Below are 14,408 nucleotides of genomic sequence, written 5' to 3'. Positions count from 1 at the left end.
GACGCTATTATTAGTACTCCTGTATAATACAGTATTTGTCAACTAAATATTCGTGCTGCCTCCTCAGATGGATTCAAGCAGCTATAAGGATTTCATCACCTCTCGCGGTTACAACTATCACTACTACTTCGCACCTGGACAGGAGACAAAACCCACCCTCCTCCTCCTTCATGGCTTTCCAAGCTTAGCAAATGACTGGCATAACCAAGTAACGAGCCTCCGAGCTCACGGTTACGGGTTCATTGTTCCAGATATGCTTGGATATGGTGGTACTGCTAAACCAACGGACGCAAATGACTACAAGCAGAGTCTCATGGTCAAAGACTTGATCGACATCCTTGATGCGGAAAAGATAACCCGTTGCGTCGTCATCGGTCATGACTGGTGACTATCGTCATTACGATGTAGCGCTGGCGATGCTCAATCAGATACAGGGGTTCCATAGTTACTGCTCGCCTTGCCAATTATTATCCCGATCGCTTCTTGGGATTCGGTTTCCTGGCTGTTGGTTATTTACCCCCAAATCCCACTCACACTTATGAAGACACCCTGGAGCTGGTGAGCCATCGCCTAGTATACAGATCCAAAGAACCAATGTCTAACGCCCCCAAAGATGAGAAAGTCATTTGGATCAGAGAGACTTGGTTATCAGTATGGTTTTATGATTCAACGCTTCATCTTTAGCCTCAAACCAAAACCAGATCTTTTTTTGCTGAACCGGACGGCCATATTTTATGTGAAAAGAACGTATGTTTGTCTACAGCGAATGCTTGCGAGCTCAAACGATAATAACATCTCTCTTGTAGTTTGACACCTTTTACAGCATCGTTCACCCCAAGGATTACGGCACCATATGGCCTCAGGCCCTATACAGTTTAGGCGAGACCAGAAAGTGGATTGAACGCAATGTGCCAGTTGAGATAGAGCCTTCAATTCCAGAAGAAGTATAGATCTACAAAATAAATGCCACTCGAATCTGTACTGACGCTAGCAATTCAAGGAACATGCGTATAAGAAGGAGCAGCTCAAGAAAAGCGGTCTCAGAGCAGCCATGAGTTGGTACACAGTTTCGGTCAAAAATCTCGAATTGGAAGAAATTAAACGTGCGCCATTCCACATTCTCCATAATCCTTATCAGGGTGATTTTTCAACAAAACAACAGAAATTCCACAGTCGGCCTACACAATTGAAAAACCCGTTTTTCTCGGTCTCACAGAGAAAGATCCTCTTTGCCCTCCAGCCATCTCAAAGCCATCAGCAGAGCAGTTCTGCAAGAATGTTACTATAAAAGTCTTCGATTGTGGTCATTGGATCTTCTGGGAGAAGAGAGACGAGCTCAATAAAGAGCTCGCTGCTTGGCTAGAGACTTTGGGACACTGAGTTGCAGGTAGATACTGCATATGTGGAGTAAGACTTAGCAGTTGACAAATTTGGATATTTGTGCTCGGTCGTAGTAAAACATTATTCTGGCTTTTGCATACCCTAGTGGACATTTTCTTGATATGAGACAATATCGAAGGGCCTTATAGGGCCCAGCTCCAACCGAACCAATGTCGTGAGGGACCATCATGTAATTAGAATGGTAGCTTGGTCAAAGAGGTGGCGAAACCGGCCCAATCACTCGCATCAATTGTTTGCTTCCGACATGCACTTCACCAAGCCCGCATGGGTCATCCACAAAGACTCCGCCAAGACTGACTCAAACCCCAAACGCCTCTCCATATTCTCTGTCCATGTACATCCCGATGGCTCTCGCATCGCGACGGGTGGACTTGACGCGAAAGTTCGTATCTGGAGCACAAAACCTATCCTCAACCCCGCGTCCGAGAACTCTGGCAAGCCACCCAAGTCATTATGTACACTTTCTATGCACACAGGGCCTGTCTTGACCGTGCGCTGGGCCCATTCCGGACGCTGGCTGGCCAGTGGTAGTGATGACGAAATCGTTATGATCTGGGACCTTGACCCGTATGCTCTCGATCATTATTTTGTGCATTAACTTATATCCATGTAGAAATGCACGAGGGAGAGTTTGGGGATCGGACGAAGTGAATGTAGAAGGGTGGAAACCTTTGAAGCGCCTTCCAGGCCATGAAAGTGGTGTGTGTTCTCGTCAATCCTTTGCAAACCGCACCCCGACGCCACTCTAGATGTGACAGACGTTGCATGGTCGCCTGGGGACAGGTATCTTGCATCGGTCGGGCTGGATTCTGCAGTAATGATCTGGTGTGGTTTCACGTTAGGTACGTGGATGAATCCCCCTTGCATGGCTTTCTTTAATCTACTGTCTGTCACCCGTAGAACGCCTTCACAAGATCGATCAACATCAAGGCTTTGTCAAGGGTGTGTGTTGGGATCCGGTCGGAGAATTCCTCGCAACTCAGTCCGACGACAGGTCGGTCAAAATATGGCGGACGACCGATTGGGGCATGGAAGCCGAAGTGAGGAAACCTTTTGAAGATTCTCCAGGCAGTACTTTCTTCAGACGTCTCAGGTAAATGTCGGTTTCTGTCTATACATGATACGTGTCTTATGTCACTACCCTTATAGCTGGTCGCCTGACGGCGCGCACATAACTGCTTCAAACGCGACCAACAACAAAGGCTTCGTTTTCATTGCGGCTGTAATCACACGCAATTCTTGGACTTCTGAAATTAGTCTGGTTGGTCATGAAAACACTATAGAAGTTGCTGTGAGTTCTTTTCAATTACACTCTCGTCTTCGGTCTTATTCGAAGCTTTGGCGTTTAGTGCTATAATCCTCATATCTTCCTTCGAAATCCAACCGCCCCCGTTGCTACGGCAAATATATGCTCCGTTGTTGCACTAGGTGCAGACGACCGTTCGGTCTCCGTGTGGCAGACCAAATCAGCTCGTCCTCTGATAGTGGCAAAAGAGGTGTTTGACCGTCAAATCATGGACCTCAGCTGGTACGCCAAAGATTATTCTCGTGTTATTCGTTTTTAACCAATGACAAGGTCCTGGGACGGACTTACCCTCTATGCTGCGTCATCAGATGGTACCATCGGCGTTTTTAACTTTGATTCGGAAGAGCTTGAAGGGATTGCGCCACACTCTGTACAAGAACAATACCTTGCGAAATTCGGTTTCAAAGCGCCACCCGTGCGCGACGGTTACTCACATTTATCGACATCAATGCCAGCTACAAACCAAGGACCTCACAGTGACTTCAACACCAACGCTGGCGAAGAGAAAATCAATGTTCTGGTTGCCAAGAAGAGCAACAAGAATAAGAAACGTCTTAAAATGTCTTCAATCCCCTCCGCCTCTATACCTGCCACTATACCTTCCGCTTCAACTGATGGTCTCTCGTCGGCTAAAGCTCCTCAAACGATCCCTATTCACGATTTTGTGCGGAATCCTCCATCGCGCATCACCACTTCATCCTTCCCATCACCAGCAGAACAACCCTTTGAGAGTTCTTATGCTCGAGGGGATTGGGATATGGATATGAATCTAGATATGGAATCTGCACCAATAAGTTCCGCTGACGCGTCGATATCCCGGGCGCCAAGAGGTAGTAAAGCAAGAGACGAAGGGAAAGTTTTCGCTAGGAACCTGGGTAGTGACGTGCAAAGAAGCGTTGGCGTGGTGAAAAGAATTTCATCAGGTGCTGTGGGCACCTCCTGGGAGCATCAAGAGGGCTGCGGGTTGGATGTTCCTCCAGTGATGACATATCTACACTGTAAAGTCGACGGAACCACAGATGATGTTTTAGAGGTGTGGAACTATGAGAATGGAGGTAGGTTGTTTGGACTCATGAGTCGATATAGTGAAAATTCATAATCTCTTGGGACAGCATCGACGAGGATAACGTTTACGAGTGGTAAGGAAACGCAATGGTTGGATTATGTCCCGTCGTCTGTGCTCTTCGCAATTGCTACGAACGTTTTTTGTGCAGTCGCGATGCAGGATGGGAGTGTGAACGTGTATTCACCCAACGGGCGGAGGCTATTACCAACGCTTAATTTGGGGTCACCAGCATCATTCATGGACGCGAATAAACACTGTCTACTTGTCGTAACTTCGAATGCCCAGCTCTTCTCTTGGTATGTCTCTCCGTCGCACACTGGCTAAGCAAGCTCACCTTGTTTCATTAGGAATATAAAGAAACAAACAGCAAATTTCCCTCCCGTTTCTCTCCGGCCCATCCTCTCCACATCCAATACAAGGCTAACTGGAGCTTTAACTAGGTCTGATGGTGTGCCCATGCTTAGTTGCTCCAATACCGTCGTCTATACATACGACCTTTCCCTTCATTGTTTCACCAAACTCGCTGATAGGTGGTGGTCTGATGGTTCAGAAGTATGGCAAAGACAACAACGTCCTGCTGCTTCAAGTGGTAGTAACTATGTGGGACCCGTGGCGTTTGTTGAAGGATATTGCAATGGTCCTCCTATGGATGATTCTGCTGGTAATGCAGAAGACGACAGGTCGACGAAACCCCAGTGGTGGTCTGAAGCACTTACTTTGGGACATTTGGAGACTCGGATGTATGCAGCGAGGACTTTGGATAGTCCTAAAGAGTACGAGCAAGCGTTAGTTGCATACGCGAGGAAGATCGCCGAAGAGGGATTTAGATGGAAGGCTGAGGAGCTCATCAAGGAATTAATGGGTCCGCTATATTGGTAGGTCTTTTAGTGTAATGGGTTTTTCTTTTACAAAATTCTGATTTCCTACTAGGCGATCTGGGAAAGACGATGGATGGGTACCGACTGTGGCTGGGGTTTCGAAGAGGAATTTATTGAAGGAGGTCTTATCAATATTTGGTACGTCTATCTTTCGCCACTTTCTATATGACTATTCTAAATCAGACTATAGTAAGAAGTAGGACGTTGGCCGAGCTAGGTTTAATCTGGAAAGATGTATTGGAGAGGGCTGAGACGGAGGAGTAATCATTACTGACCTTACTGTAGGATTATTGTATTTATGATGGTGTAACAGTACAAACTTGTCTTTAGACTTCTTTTCTGTCTGTCGAACTTTATAAGTTTGTTTGCCTTGTACACATGTACTTCGGCTACGGCATTGTCGCCATTACGATGGGAAGGCTGAAAGAAGGCTGATGCTTGATCTTATTTGCCAAAGCCAATGTTGTAACTCCATGTCGGATTAGCTTATTGTTTTGTACATGAGGTTAAATATTATCGAACAATGGAGAAGCAGCAGAGAACCATGTAGACCCGAGTCAAAGGTTTATGTGGCCTCCGGTTCTTCGTCTTCCACCTCAAACGCACAGCAAAACTGATCCTTGTCGTATAGGATGAATCCTTTGCCATCGGGTGCCCATTTTGCGTCTCTCGTCTCAAATTTGTCTAGGAGAAATTGAAGTTAGCGGATCATAGGGCGACAAAAATTGTGTCTGTAAACTCACGAGTAGGAACACCAATGCATTCTGCCATTTCCTCTTCTTCCCCACTTTCGTTGACCCATTCATCACTCCAGGTGTACACGCTCTGCGTATTACAACACACCACCAAACTCCCCTTCCTGACAGGATTCCATCTAGCGTTGAAAACTGGGCTGCTGTGTAGTAGCACACTCCGTAATCGAGGAACGAATTCCTGTTGCGGTGATGGGAAATCATATATGAAAACCGCGGTTGGGACATTTTCTGGGTGCGTCATATTTAAGCATTCAAAAATCTAGGATGTGAGTGAGTCCATCGTACCGAACCGGACAAGTAACAGGTCTCCTCCATTGTTCCATTCTAGCTGCAAGGCACCACTTTTTGGGCTAGGTTTTGTCTGATCTGCACGCACGATCGAAAGGACCTGTGGACCAGAAAGTCGCTCGTCTATGGAAACTGAATTGAAGTCGTGCCAATAAGGAAGCTCTCAACAACATACAAGACAAGAATCCACGGCCCTCTGTAAGTTCCATCCAATTCGAGGGCTCTCTCCACACTTTCTGAGGAAAACATGGGTCAATAAGAGAGACAGATGAAAATGATTTGTATATTCACTGTTGAGGTCGGGATGCGAGAGGATAGTTCAAGGGTTGCTACAGCTGACCAACTCAGGCTTTCCAGTATATAAATCTATAGAGTAAATCATTAATGCACTATCAACGTTATACGGGGATGCGAAACAAACCCGATCGTCCCAGCCGCCAACGGCAAGAAACATTCCATTTGGATGCCAGGCAACATTTCTGATGCCTAATCCCGGGTCCGATTCCGGAGTGAATGTCGTTAGCACATTACCAGCTGGAGTCAACACGTGAAGTTTATACTGGATGACTGGTTGGCAGGCGGTTTGAAAGCAAGTGAGAAAAGCTCACGTCTAGAGGACCCTCCCAGATAGCTATGTGATTACCAGTGGGCGACATAGCGAGAGATGCCAAGGAAGAAGTGGGCAGAGGAAAATGCTAGACAGCTGGGTGAAATCGTGTTTGTGAGTTTTTACAGTCACTCACTCGCATAAGTTTGTAAGATTCCGCTGCATCGTACACTCCAAGTGTATCTTTCGATTTATGTCTTTCTGCGAGGAAGAAATACCGTCCGTCGGCACGAAATGCATAGCCTGTAAACATTCAGCAGATGGCCAAAATATTGGATAACACCTGTAGCTGACCTCGGTCAGGATGGACAGGAAACTGGATATAGGTCGCATTGCCCGTCGCAAGAGACCATAATGTGACTCTGAGCTGAAATGATGAGGGATTTATCTCATATCCTTGTCAAATGGACATACACCCCATTCCGAGAAGCACAAGATCGTTCGTCCATCAGGAGCCCATTCTGCCTTCGTAAGGCCTGTTCAACTAAGTATACAGACGAGGACGGGGGCAACATGTTGGTAATCACCTTCTGTGCCGGCTTCAATTCGGCCACTCCAAGTTTCGTCGCGCAGCTTCAAGATATGGACGACTCCGACATTAGCAAAGGCAGCAAAGATATACTCTGAGTCACAGGACCATCCACAATGGGTCACCCAGCCGTCACTAATAGGCCCAGAAGATGATTTAGCTTTGGAAAGGGATTTGCTGGAAAAGAAGACATTTGTTGGGGAAGGTGATGCATCTACGAGCCATGTACGCGTAATTTGAAAGGTATCTGTTCGCCTCACGATGACTCTGTCTTCAACTGCAGTAAGGATAAAATGGCCCCCTGGACTGAATGCGACGAGAGACGACGACTGTCTGTAGATTTCCGTAAAATCCATGATGATGGGCTTACTAGCGGGGCAATTGAACAGGAACTATTTATGCCGCTTATGTAACCCAAGGTTCGCTCTCTTCTGCCCACAGCACGCGTTCTCCCAACAGACTCTCTCCCGACCCCTCCTGTCTGCCCGCCATGCCGCCCATGATCCTCCAAGGAATCGTCACAAAATCAGGCTTTATGAGAAAAACGGCTACAGTGACAGTAACGCGATGGGTTGTTCACAAAATTACTGGAAAGGTGCGTCGCAGAGTTATTGCTTGGACCAAGAATCTAAAACTCTAAACAGCGTATACAACGCAGTAGAAAGTTTCTGGTCCACGACGAACAAAATAGTATGTCGTCGTACTGACTGTCCGTTATTTCTAAAAATTTGACAACTTGACAGAACTGCGGCAAGACGACTTGATAACTATTCAAAATTGTCCCCCGGTTTCTGCGAAAAAACGGTTCACCCTCAAACATATTCTTAAGAGCCCTTTCGCGGAGCGTGAACTGTCTCGAGCACGTTTTGCAGAAGGAAATGCAACTCCTAGTACTTCGGCGTCAAGCGGGGCTCAAGCAGCATGAGGTGCTGCTCAGAATTAATAGATGATTAGGACTCGTGCGTAATGGTCATTGGCTATATAATGCAACTCGCTGGGAGGAAGGGAAGAGGAGTATAAGTTGACGGTTGGCTAGGGTTTGGGAGGTGGCGCTGAGGCGTCTTCGGTGGCCTGCTGTTGGATTGCAGTCTGGATTTGCACCAGCTACGGGTATTTTTAATGTTAATTCTCAGCAACAGGCGCTTATATATCAGCTGACCTCTTGTTTTTTCTTCTCTTGTTTCCCCTCGATCTCTTTCAACTGCACTTCGATCCGTTTTCTGGGTGGGTAATGGTATGATGTTATGGTGCGGCCTGTGGGCAGATGATGAGGACCCACATTTCGCTCTTAATAAATTCTAAGCGAGTCTCGACGGTACTTTTCGCGTCCGTTAGATCTTGTTTGACAAGAACGGACCCGATCTGCTTGTAAACGATATTTTCTGGCGTAACAATTGCGAGTTCCTGGAATCGATCAAGTCTTCGTTTCTACACGAAGGACAGTTCGTTTCCCGACCTTTTTTACGAGCTCATTCTCCGAGAGCTGCGCTTCCAATTTCTGTCTGACATCGACAGTTTCGGCCATACTGGCCTGTAATTTTTGAAAGTCACTTGAAGCCGACTGCAGTCTTATCGCGAGAGACATGGTCGTGGATTACTAAACGGTGTTCACTGACTGATAGCCGCGGATGAGAACGTATTAGACAGAAGCGGGTATCTTATCTTATCTTCATATATCGATCGTTCGATCACCTCTCTCACAAATACCATTTGATACCAGAAAGATATTTTTATAGGATACATCGAACCGCACGGGAGCGCACGGGCCTCCGTGTTCGCCGACAAATATGCCACATATATAAGGAACGTCGATTCTCAGCATATACTTTGAATCCCCATATCTGTTGCTCTCTTGATACATCCACCCACACCCACATCATGACATCGAAGATAAAAATTGACTGGGACAAAGTCAATCATCCCGATCTTACGTTCCAGCAATTCCCAAGTCGAAGGTCTGTGGTATATGGAACGAAAGGTGTTGTGGCTTGCTCCCAACCTTTGGCTGCCGAAGCTGGTTTGGAAATCCTGAGGAAAGGGGGGAATGCAGGTTTGGCCTTGTCCCAGGAAACTCTGACATTATCTAACTCCAGCCATGACATGCAGCGGATGCCGCTGTTGCAACCTCGGCTGCGCTGAATGTGACTGAACCCAGTTGTTGTGGCATCGGAGGGTATGTTATGTAAAGAGGCATAATCCAAGCTGCGACTAACACCCAGAAAGCGACGCATTCTGTTTGTTCTATGATGCCAAAACCAAGCAGGTCAAGGCTTTCAATGGCTCTGGCAGATCGCCCAAGAAGCTGGATATAGATCACACCCGGAAGCGCGGAATTGAAGGAAGGCGAATTCCTCTGACCGACTTAAATTCAGTAACCGTTCCTGGTAGGTGCACATCCATCACAGCCCATACCCGGTTGTTGATTTTTTCCATAGGTGCAGCCGCCGCTTGGGCCGACACTGTCAAGGAGTTAGGAAGCGGAAAGCTTACTCTTTCTGAAGTTCTTGATCCCGCGATCCGTCTTGCCGAGGAAGGGTGCGTTAAACTGACAGAATGCTGGAAAGGTTTCTAACGCATGTAATGTAGGGTCCCTGTTTCCGAAATCAATGCTTCGGCTGTAGGTTATCCATTCCATTAACATATCCTGGAGCTAACACATGGAAAATCTAGTGGAAGAAATCGGAGGTAAGAAAAGCTAGTTAGCAGTCGTGGTCGGCTAATGCGTACGAACGAACGTAGGACTTGATCAAGAATGCTTCGCCCAACGCTGGCGAAATGTTGCTCAACGGCCGCGCGCCTCGAGCTGGAGAAATCATCAAACTTCCAAATCTCGCTCGGACGTTTAGGGAATTGGGAGAGAAGGGAAAGGATGGTTTCTACAAGGGCCGAGTAGCCCAAGCTATCGTTGATCTGATTCAAAGCCAAGGAGGAGTTATGGAACTCGAAGATTTAGTTGAACATTCGACGGCTTTTGTGGAACCTATCAGCTATACTTATGCCAATGAGGTCACTGTCTATGAGGTAAGAATTCAACTTTCGGAAAATATTATAGATTGTTGACTCTCGATTCTCAGTGTCCACCGAATGGTCAAGGTAAGAAAAATATATAGCTCCCACTCAGACTATTGACGAGATCCCGTTCATCAGGCATCACTGCTCTCATTGCCCTCGGCGTCCTCGAGCAGATGCAGGAACAGGGTTTGGCCAAAAACCTGCTCGAAATGGAGCATAATTCGCCAGAATATCTTCACGCTCTCATTGAAGCGCTCAGGCGAGTCTTGGAAACTCTAGTACACTGAAACCAATAATAAAACCTGTGGCAGACTTGCGTTCGCGGGTAAGTCGTAAGAACGGGAGCAGAAACCAGAAAGCCTGAACTCGTCCCGGTAGATAGTCAATGGTACGTCGCAGATCCTGACGTGGTTCACGTTCCCGTCAAGGAACTCCTGAGCAAGGTAAGTGCTCAATATTTTCGGCATAGCAAGCATTCAATAACTCACGCCCGAATCCAAGGAATATCTTGCGAAACGAGCCAAACTCTTCAATCCGGAGAAGACGAATCCCCAAGTAGTTCATGTGAGTGATAGTCCATCTTTGAAGGACCATCGGAATACAAACTACGTGCCAGGGAAACCCAGTGAACAGTTCCGATACGGTCTACTTCACTGGTAAAGGTCTTCGCTAGCCAACAAAAACTGGCGCTGAGTGATCAATAGTTAGCGATCAGTGGGGAAATGCATGCAGTTACATACAAAGCAATTTCGCAGGTACGCTGTCGTCTGTCCCTGCTTGTTCCTTAACCAATTTCTCCTGTAGGATTTGGTACCGGTGGTAAGCTTGAACTTTAAAAGTCCATTATCATGACATGTTGCCCATGTGGTATGTACAGCAATTCCTAAGGGGTGTGGGTTCACTCTGCAGAACCGTGGAAATGGCTTCATTTTGGATGAAAACCATCCAAACGCCCTACGAGGTGGGAAACGTCCGTACCATACTATTATCCCTGCCATGGCCCTTCGAGGAGACGAATTGTTCTTGAGCTATGGTGTTATGGGTGGTTTCATGCAGGTAAGATGCTCTACATTCGTCTAGTACAGTTGACGTTGTCAACTGAAATCTTCAAAGCCACAAGGCCATGTGCAGGTTCTCTTGAACGTGCTACGAGGATTCACAGTCCAAGCGGCCTTAGATGCCCCCAGATTTTGTATATCCGCAGGTATGCCTGAAAACCAGAAAACGTCAGGCGGAGCGGCGGGGGATGCCAACAGTGAAGTTTATTTTGAAGACACATTCCCGAAAGAAACGATTGACAAATTGATGGGTACGTACCCAAACTTCATGTTGACCAGCGGTTGTCCGATGTGAAGTGCTTAGAAATGGGCCATGATGCTCGTGTCGTATCCGGGTTTCAGCGAGGACAAGTAGGACGAGGTCAGATCATTCAAAAATTACAGGATGGCACTGGTAGACTCGTGTGGGCGGCTGGGTCTGATCTTCGTGCAGATGGACACGCAGCTGCGCAGATATAGTGGGAATCTTGGAGGTGGAACTTACGCAGAAACAGTCGAGTTCACGGCCTGTCTTGAGTCCAAACTAATTTAATGGTATATAAATAATCTAGTGCGCAATTACATACGCCTCTGGCGTTCACTTCCCACTGGCAGCAACCGTTAGGGGTATTACTATGCAGGGATCTGAAATGAAAAGCGTACCATTTTGTTTGAGACGGTATTCTCTCAGCTCCTTCGTCTTGTCTGGTCCTTGAGTCTTTCCCCACCCCTTCAATGGTACTACGATTACGGTTCCATTATCGCTACCACCCAACTCCTCTGAAAATGATAGGATGCGCTGTGCTGCTACCCCCGGGCTGGATGCGCGTCGCGCCAAGTCGACCACCTCTTGGTCAGAGAGCATTGATGAAATTCCATCCGAAACAAATATCGCACAAGACCATTCGTTCCCTCCTGAATGTTAGTGGTTCGTCATAATTTTATAGATAAGAAGTATACCGTTAAGTAGCCTGGACCTGACCTCAGGTTCTGGTGTTACGCCAAATTTCTTGAATCTGAGGTCACCTAAGCTGAGATGATTTTGTGAGTGACGGCGGATAAAGTTGATGCAATTTGATACCATCGTGTATTTGAAAGCACGCCCATCCATCTATACAGGTCAAGGCCTATGTGAGGCTATGTACGAGGTGAGTATCGTCAAGAAATACCTCGATTCCCCGAATGAATCTGTAATGAGCGAGGAGCCCATCATTCTGCGTAAGCGTGTGCTCTCAATGTGCGCATCAGCATGATGGTTTTCTGTCATTGGAAACACGGTACCACCATCCACAGCGGTCAAGAGTACACGTGTATCTCTGTGCATTCCATGAGAATGATGTCGGCAAACCAGTGGTACTAGTTGACCTACCCACAATGAGCCACCGTTAGGGAAAGTTCGTCAGCAGAGAAAAAAGTTGTTGAGGGATTATCCAATGAATGAAATATGGCGACAGAAGCCGTAGCGCCGCAAGCTTCGGCAGTGTCATCAGCGGAGAGGTTTTTGTCTACCTAGGCTCCACTGTAATATGTATCAGAAGTAATAACCAAGAGCATATACACACACCTCGAAAAACGCTTGAGTAGCACGAGCTTCTAAGTCCAATTCTGGCGTCCCCTTGGATCCATTTATCCAAGGCGCTAGTGGACCACCTCTGAACCTTTTGAAGTAACCACCTATTTCTTTGATCCATGCAAACAGATCGGGTATGTGGGATTTGTGGACAGACTCGAAGATGCCATGAAGTTCTTGTCTAAGGTATTGTGATACTGCAGACCCGCCGTGACTTTAAGAAGGACATTAACAACGGCTGGAGACGGAGACGGAGAAGATTGTGAACACACCCATCGTAGATGCCAACAAACACTGCTTGCCTCGCGAGTAATGGACCTACTCGGGACGGATCCCAGCTGATGTTGTGGAACTTCTTGACGTTTAGGCGCAGCTCCTCTGGGTTTAGGGATAAAGTCGCAAACCCATAAAAGTCTTCCTGATGACTGTGAATGTTAAGAATAGAACGCAACATAAGGACGTATGATGAACACCTCCGGTTGCCCCGTGAATTTGCGACTCCAATTACCTTTGGCGAAGCCAGAGGAACACGAATGATATCACCTGCGTACAAAAATCAAATCAACGAGACATGGCCTGGGTGGTGCTCGTACTTGGTGAGCTTGGGGATGCAACGCGAACGTAGTCATGGTATCGAGCGTTGAATGCGGAAAAGGTGGTTAGGCGGCGTGAAAGAGCACAAGCACGGCCAAGCACACAGAGAGCCATTTTCACGGAGATACAACGACAGATTAGAGGGTCAGCATCCCGGTATGGGTGCCGTCTGAGTGTAACAGTGTTACAGGGTAGATGATGGACAATTGTTAGCGCACAAATGGGGCGAGACCACGGTGCTCAATGATGATATCATCCCAGTGGCATAGTGGCACACAGCTTCATAAACCATACTTTCTAAACTCATCAAAGTTGTGAACGATCCTCTACTACACGCCCTGACATCACGCAAAAATGGCATACATAGAGGAACAAAAATGTCAGCGTGTACCATCCTACCCGGCACCAGTTCTCTAGCATGACATCGGAATTGATGTGGAGTCCAAACTTAGGGCCTTACATACTTGGCTGCACGCCTAACTTACCTCGTCCAACCATACATACTCACGAAGTCGGACATCGCTGCTACGGCTGATGCACATACAGCCTACACGGTACTAAACAGGGAATGGGTACCAATCAGTCGTTACCCAAAATCACGGCGCAGGATAAAGCTATCCTAGAGTACGTCCCCTTCTCCTCGATATCTTCCACTTCTAATCTTACGGCCCTTCTGCTAGCCTGAAATTACAAAGGGATAAACTTCGGCAATATCAGCAAAAGGTTTGATTTTCCAACACCTAGGTGGACCATTGCCGGACGTGGTTCTGATAATTGGTGTTAGATTCAAACCATACTGGACAGAGAACATGCGATAGCCAAAGCTCACCTCGCAACAGGTCAGAAAGATAGGGCTGTCATTGCACTACGGAGAAAGAAATACCAGGAGAGTATGTTAGTCAGGACAGACAAGCAAATGGAGAATCTTGAACAGCTAGTTCGTCCTAGTCACTCTCCTTCGCACTACCCTTGACTAAAGACTGAGTCAGGTGTCCACTATCGAGTTCTCGCTTGTGGAAGTCTCAGTTCTTCACGGGCTCAAACAAGGAAATGAAGTGTTAAAGGAAATCCATAGGGAGATGGATCTGGAAAAAGTCGAGAAATTACTGGAGGAAACGCAAGAGGCCAGAGAGTATCAGCAGGTTTGTTACCACCTTTCAGTCTCTCTGATAGATTGTGACATCACCTCTAGGAAATCAGTGATATGTTAGCGAACAATTTGACATTGGAGGACGAGGAATCAGTGCAGCTTGAGCTCAGAAAGCTCGAAGCGGAAGAGGTGCGTCATACCAGCCGATTGTTTAAGCGCACTCATTTATTATAAACAGCTTGCCAAGACGGAAATCGAACTACCCAATCCTCCGA

General features: G+C 47.0%; 8 protein-coding genes across 8 annotated transcripts; 5 read left to right on the top strand and 3 right to left on the bottom strand.

Annotated features, from left to right (window-relative positions):
• The first annotated feature begins 60 nt into the window (after nucleotides 1-60).
• Nucleotides 61-1,484, top strand: AGABI2DRAFT_189875 (hypothetical protein). Its single transcript, XM_006454566.1, has 7 exons — nucleotides 61-384; nucleotides 435-558; nucleotides 614-651; nucleotides 702-747; nucleotides 807-944; nucleotides 1,001-1,103; nucleotides 1,163-1,484. The coding sequence occupies exons 1-7, from the start codon at nucleotides 68-70 to the stop codon at nucleotides 1,378-1,380; spliced, it is 984 nt and encodes a 327-aa protein (XP_006454629.1). The 5' UTR covers nucleotides 61-67; the 3' UTR covers nucleotides 1,381-1,484.
• A 161-nt stretch (nucleotides 1,485-1,645) lies between these two features.
• AGABI2DRAFT_197994 (hypothetical protein) lies at nucleotides 1,646-4,915 on the top strand (the record flags this gene model as incomplete). The annotated part of the gene is made up of 11 exons (XM_006454565.1): nucleotides 1,646-1,968; nucleotides 2,015-2,100; nucleotides 2,151-2,243; nucleotides 2,302-2,494; nucleotides 2,551-2,692; nucleotides 2,751-2,929; nucleotides 2,978-3,762; nucleotides 3,820-4,069; nucleotides 4,121-4,648; nucleotides 4,704-4,789; nucleotides 4,842-4,915. 11 exons carry the CDS (start codon nucleotides 1,646-1,648, stop codon nucleotides 4,913-4,915), a joined length of 2,739 nt encoding a protein of 912 aa, XP_006454628.1.
• Nucleotides 4,916-5,115: 200 nt separating this feature from the next.
• Nucleotides 5,116-7,187, bottom strand: AGABI2DRAFT_214930 (hypothetical protein; the record flags this gene model as incomplete). The annotated part of the gene is made up of 11 exons (XM_006454564.1): nucleotides 5,116-5,335; nucleotides 5,395-5,634; nucleotides 5,692-5,817; nucleotides 5,870-5,930; nucleotides 5,986-6,060; nucleotides 6,116-6,253; nucleotides 6,303-6,389; nucleotides 6,438-6,544; nucleotides 6,596-6,668; nucleotides 6,716-6,777; nucleotides 6,829-7,187. Coding segments are annotated over 11 exons (1,447 nt in total), but the record flags the coding sequence as incomplete, so codon positions are not given.
• A 133-nt stretch (nucleotides 7,188-7,320) lies between these two features.
• AGABI2DRAFT_147985 (hypothetical protein) lies at nucleotides 7,321-7,755 on the top strand (the record flags this gene model as incomplete). Its single annotated transcript, XM_006454563.1, has 3 exons — nucleotides 7,321-7,425; nucleotides 7,475-7,520; nucleotides 7,574-7,755. 3 exons carry the CDS (start codon nucleotides 7,321-7,323, stop codon nucleotides 7,753-7,755), a joined length of 333 nt encoding a protein of 110 aa, XP_006454626.1.
• A 225-nt stretch (nucleotides 7,756-7,980) lies between these two features.
• Nucleotides 7,981-8,415, bottom strand: AGABI2DRAFT_61050 (hypothetical protein; the record flags this gene model as incomplete). The annotated part of the gene is made up of 3 exons (XM_006454562.1): nucleotides 7,981-8,050; nucleotides 8,110-8,234; nucleotides 8,287-8,415. The coding sequence occupies 3 exons, from the start codon at nucleotides 8,413-8,415 to the stop codon at nucleotides 7,981-7,983; spliced, it is 324 nt and encodes a 107-aa protein (XP_006454625.1).
• Nucleotides 8,416-8,701: 286 nt separating this feature from the next.
• On the top strand, nucleotides 8,702-11,453 carry GGT2 (gamma-glutamyltransferase). Its single transcript, XM_006454912.1, has 18 exons — nucleotides 8,702-8,880; nucleotides 8,937-9,003; nucleotides 9,054-9,214; nucleotides 9,266-9,365; nucleotides 9,417-9,447; nucleotides 9,501-9,515; nucleotides 9,570-9,851; nucleotides 9,905-9,923; nucleotides 9,978-10,101; nucleotides 10,154-10,167; nucleotides 10,221-10,285; nucleotides 10,344-10,406; nucleotides 10,459-10,498; nucleotides 10,547-10,597; nucleotides 10,647-10,661; nucleotides 10,720-10,898; nucleotides 10,956-11,151; nucleotides 11,205-11,453. Exons 1-18 carry the CDS (start codon nucleotides 8,709-8,711, stop codon nucleotides 11,357-11,359), a joined length of 1,749 nt encoding a protein of 582 aa, XP_006454975.1. The 5' UTR covers nucleotides 8,702-8,708; the 3' UTR covers nucleotides 11,360-11,453.
• Nucleotides 11,454-11,849: 396 nt separating this feature from the next.
• AGABI2DRAFT_176112 (hypothetical protein) lies at nucleotides 11,850-13,238 on the bottom strand. Its single transcript, XM_006454561.1, has 5 exons — nucleotides 13,043-13,238; nucleotides 12,722-12,992; nucleotides 12,444-12,663; nucleotides 12,249-12,388; nucleotides 11,850-12,195 (listed from the first exon to the last, which is right to left on the bottom strand). The coding sequence occupies exons 1-5, from the start codon at nucleotides 13,155-13,157 to the stop codon at nucleotides 12,000-12,002; spliced, it is 942 nt and encodes a 313-aa protein (XP_006454624.1). The 5' UTR covers nucleotides 13,158-13,238; the 3' UTR covers nucleotides 11,850-11,999.
• Nucleotides 13,239-13,611: 373 nt separating this feature from the next.
• On the top strand, nucleotides 13,612-14,367 carry AGABI2DRAFT_60661 (hypothetical protein; the record flags this gene model as incomplete). The annotated part of the gene is made up of 5 exons (XM_006454560.1): nucleotides 13,612-13,667; nucleotides 13,724-13,766; nucleotides 13,828-13,980; nucleotides 14,033-14,185; nucleotides 14,236-14,367. The coding sequence occupies 5 exons, from the start codon at nucleotides 13,612-13,614 to the stop codon at nucleotides 14,365-14,367; spliced, it is 537 nt and encodes a 178-aa protein (XP_006454623.1).
• Between the last annotated feature and the right edge of the window lie 41 nt (nucleotides 14,368-14,408).

Source organism: Agaricus bisporus, assembly GCF_000300575.1.
Source record: "Agaricus bisporus var. bisporus H97 unplaced genomic scaffold AGABI2scaffold_1, whole genome shotgun sequence".
Classification (NCBI taxonomy): domain Eukaryota; kingdom Fungi; phylum Basidiomycota; class Agaricomycetes; order Agaricales; family Agaricaceae; genus Agaricus; species Agaricus bisporus.
This window is presented reverse-complemented; position numbering and strand designations above follow the sequence as displayed.

Excerpts from the sequence above, each read along its gene's own strand:
- AGABI2DRAFT_176112 (XM_006454561.1), bottom strand. The coding sequence starts at position 13,157 with ATGGCTCTCTGTGTGCTTGGCCGTGCTTGTGCTCTTTCACGCCGCCTA. Across the intron at positions 12,993-13,042 it reads TGCATCCCCAAGCTCACCAA|GTGATATCATTCGTGTTCCT; the intron begins GTACGAGCACCA and ends TTTTGTACGCAG. Across the intron at positions 12,664-12,721 it reads TTTGTTGGCATCTACGATGG|TCACGGCGGGTCTGCAGTAT; the intron begins GTGTGTTCACAA and ends TCCTTCTTAAAG.
- AGABI2DRAFT_189875 (XM_006454566.1), top strand. The coding sequence starts at position 68 with ATGGATTCAAGCAGCTATAAGGATTTCATCACCTCTCGCGGTTACAAC. Across the intron at positions 559-613 it reads ATGAAGACACCCTGGAGCTG|ATGAGAAAGTCATTTGGATC; the intron begins GTGAGCCATCGC and ends ACGCCCCCAAAG. Across the intron at positions 1,104-1,162 it reads CGAATTGGAAGAAATTAAAC|AAATTCCACAGTCGGCCTAC; the intron begins GTGCGCCATTCC and ends ACAAAACAACAG.
- GGT2 (XM_006454912.1), top strand. The coding sequence starts at position 8,709 with ATGACATCGAAGATAAAAATTGACTGGGACAAAGTCAATCATCCCGAT. Across the intron at positions 9,366-9,416 it reads ATCCGTCTTGCCGAGGAAGG|GGTCCCTGTTTCCGAAATCA; the intron begins GTGCGTTAAACT and ends CATGTAATGTAG. Across the intron at positions 10,407-10,458 it reads CGAATCCCCAAGTAGTTCAT|GGAAACCCAGTGAACAGTTC; the intron begins GTGAGTGATAGT and ends ACTACGTGCCAG.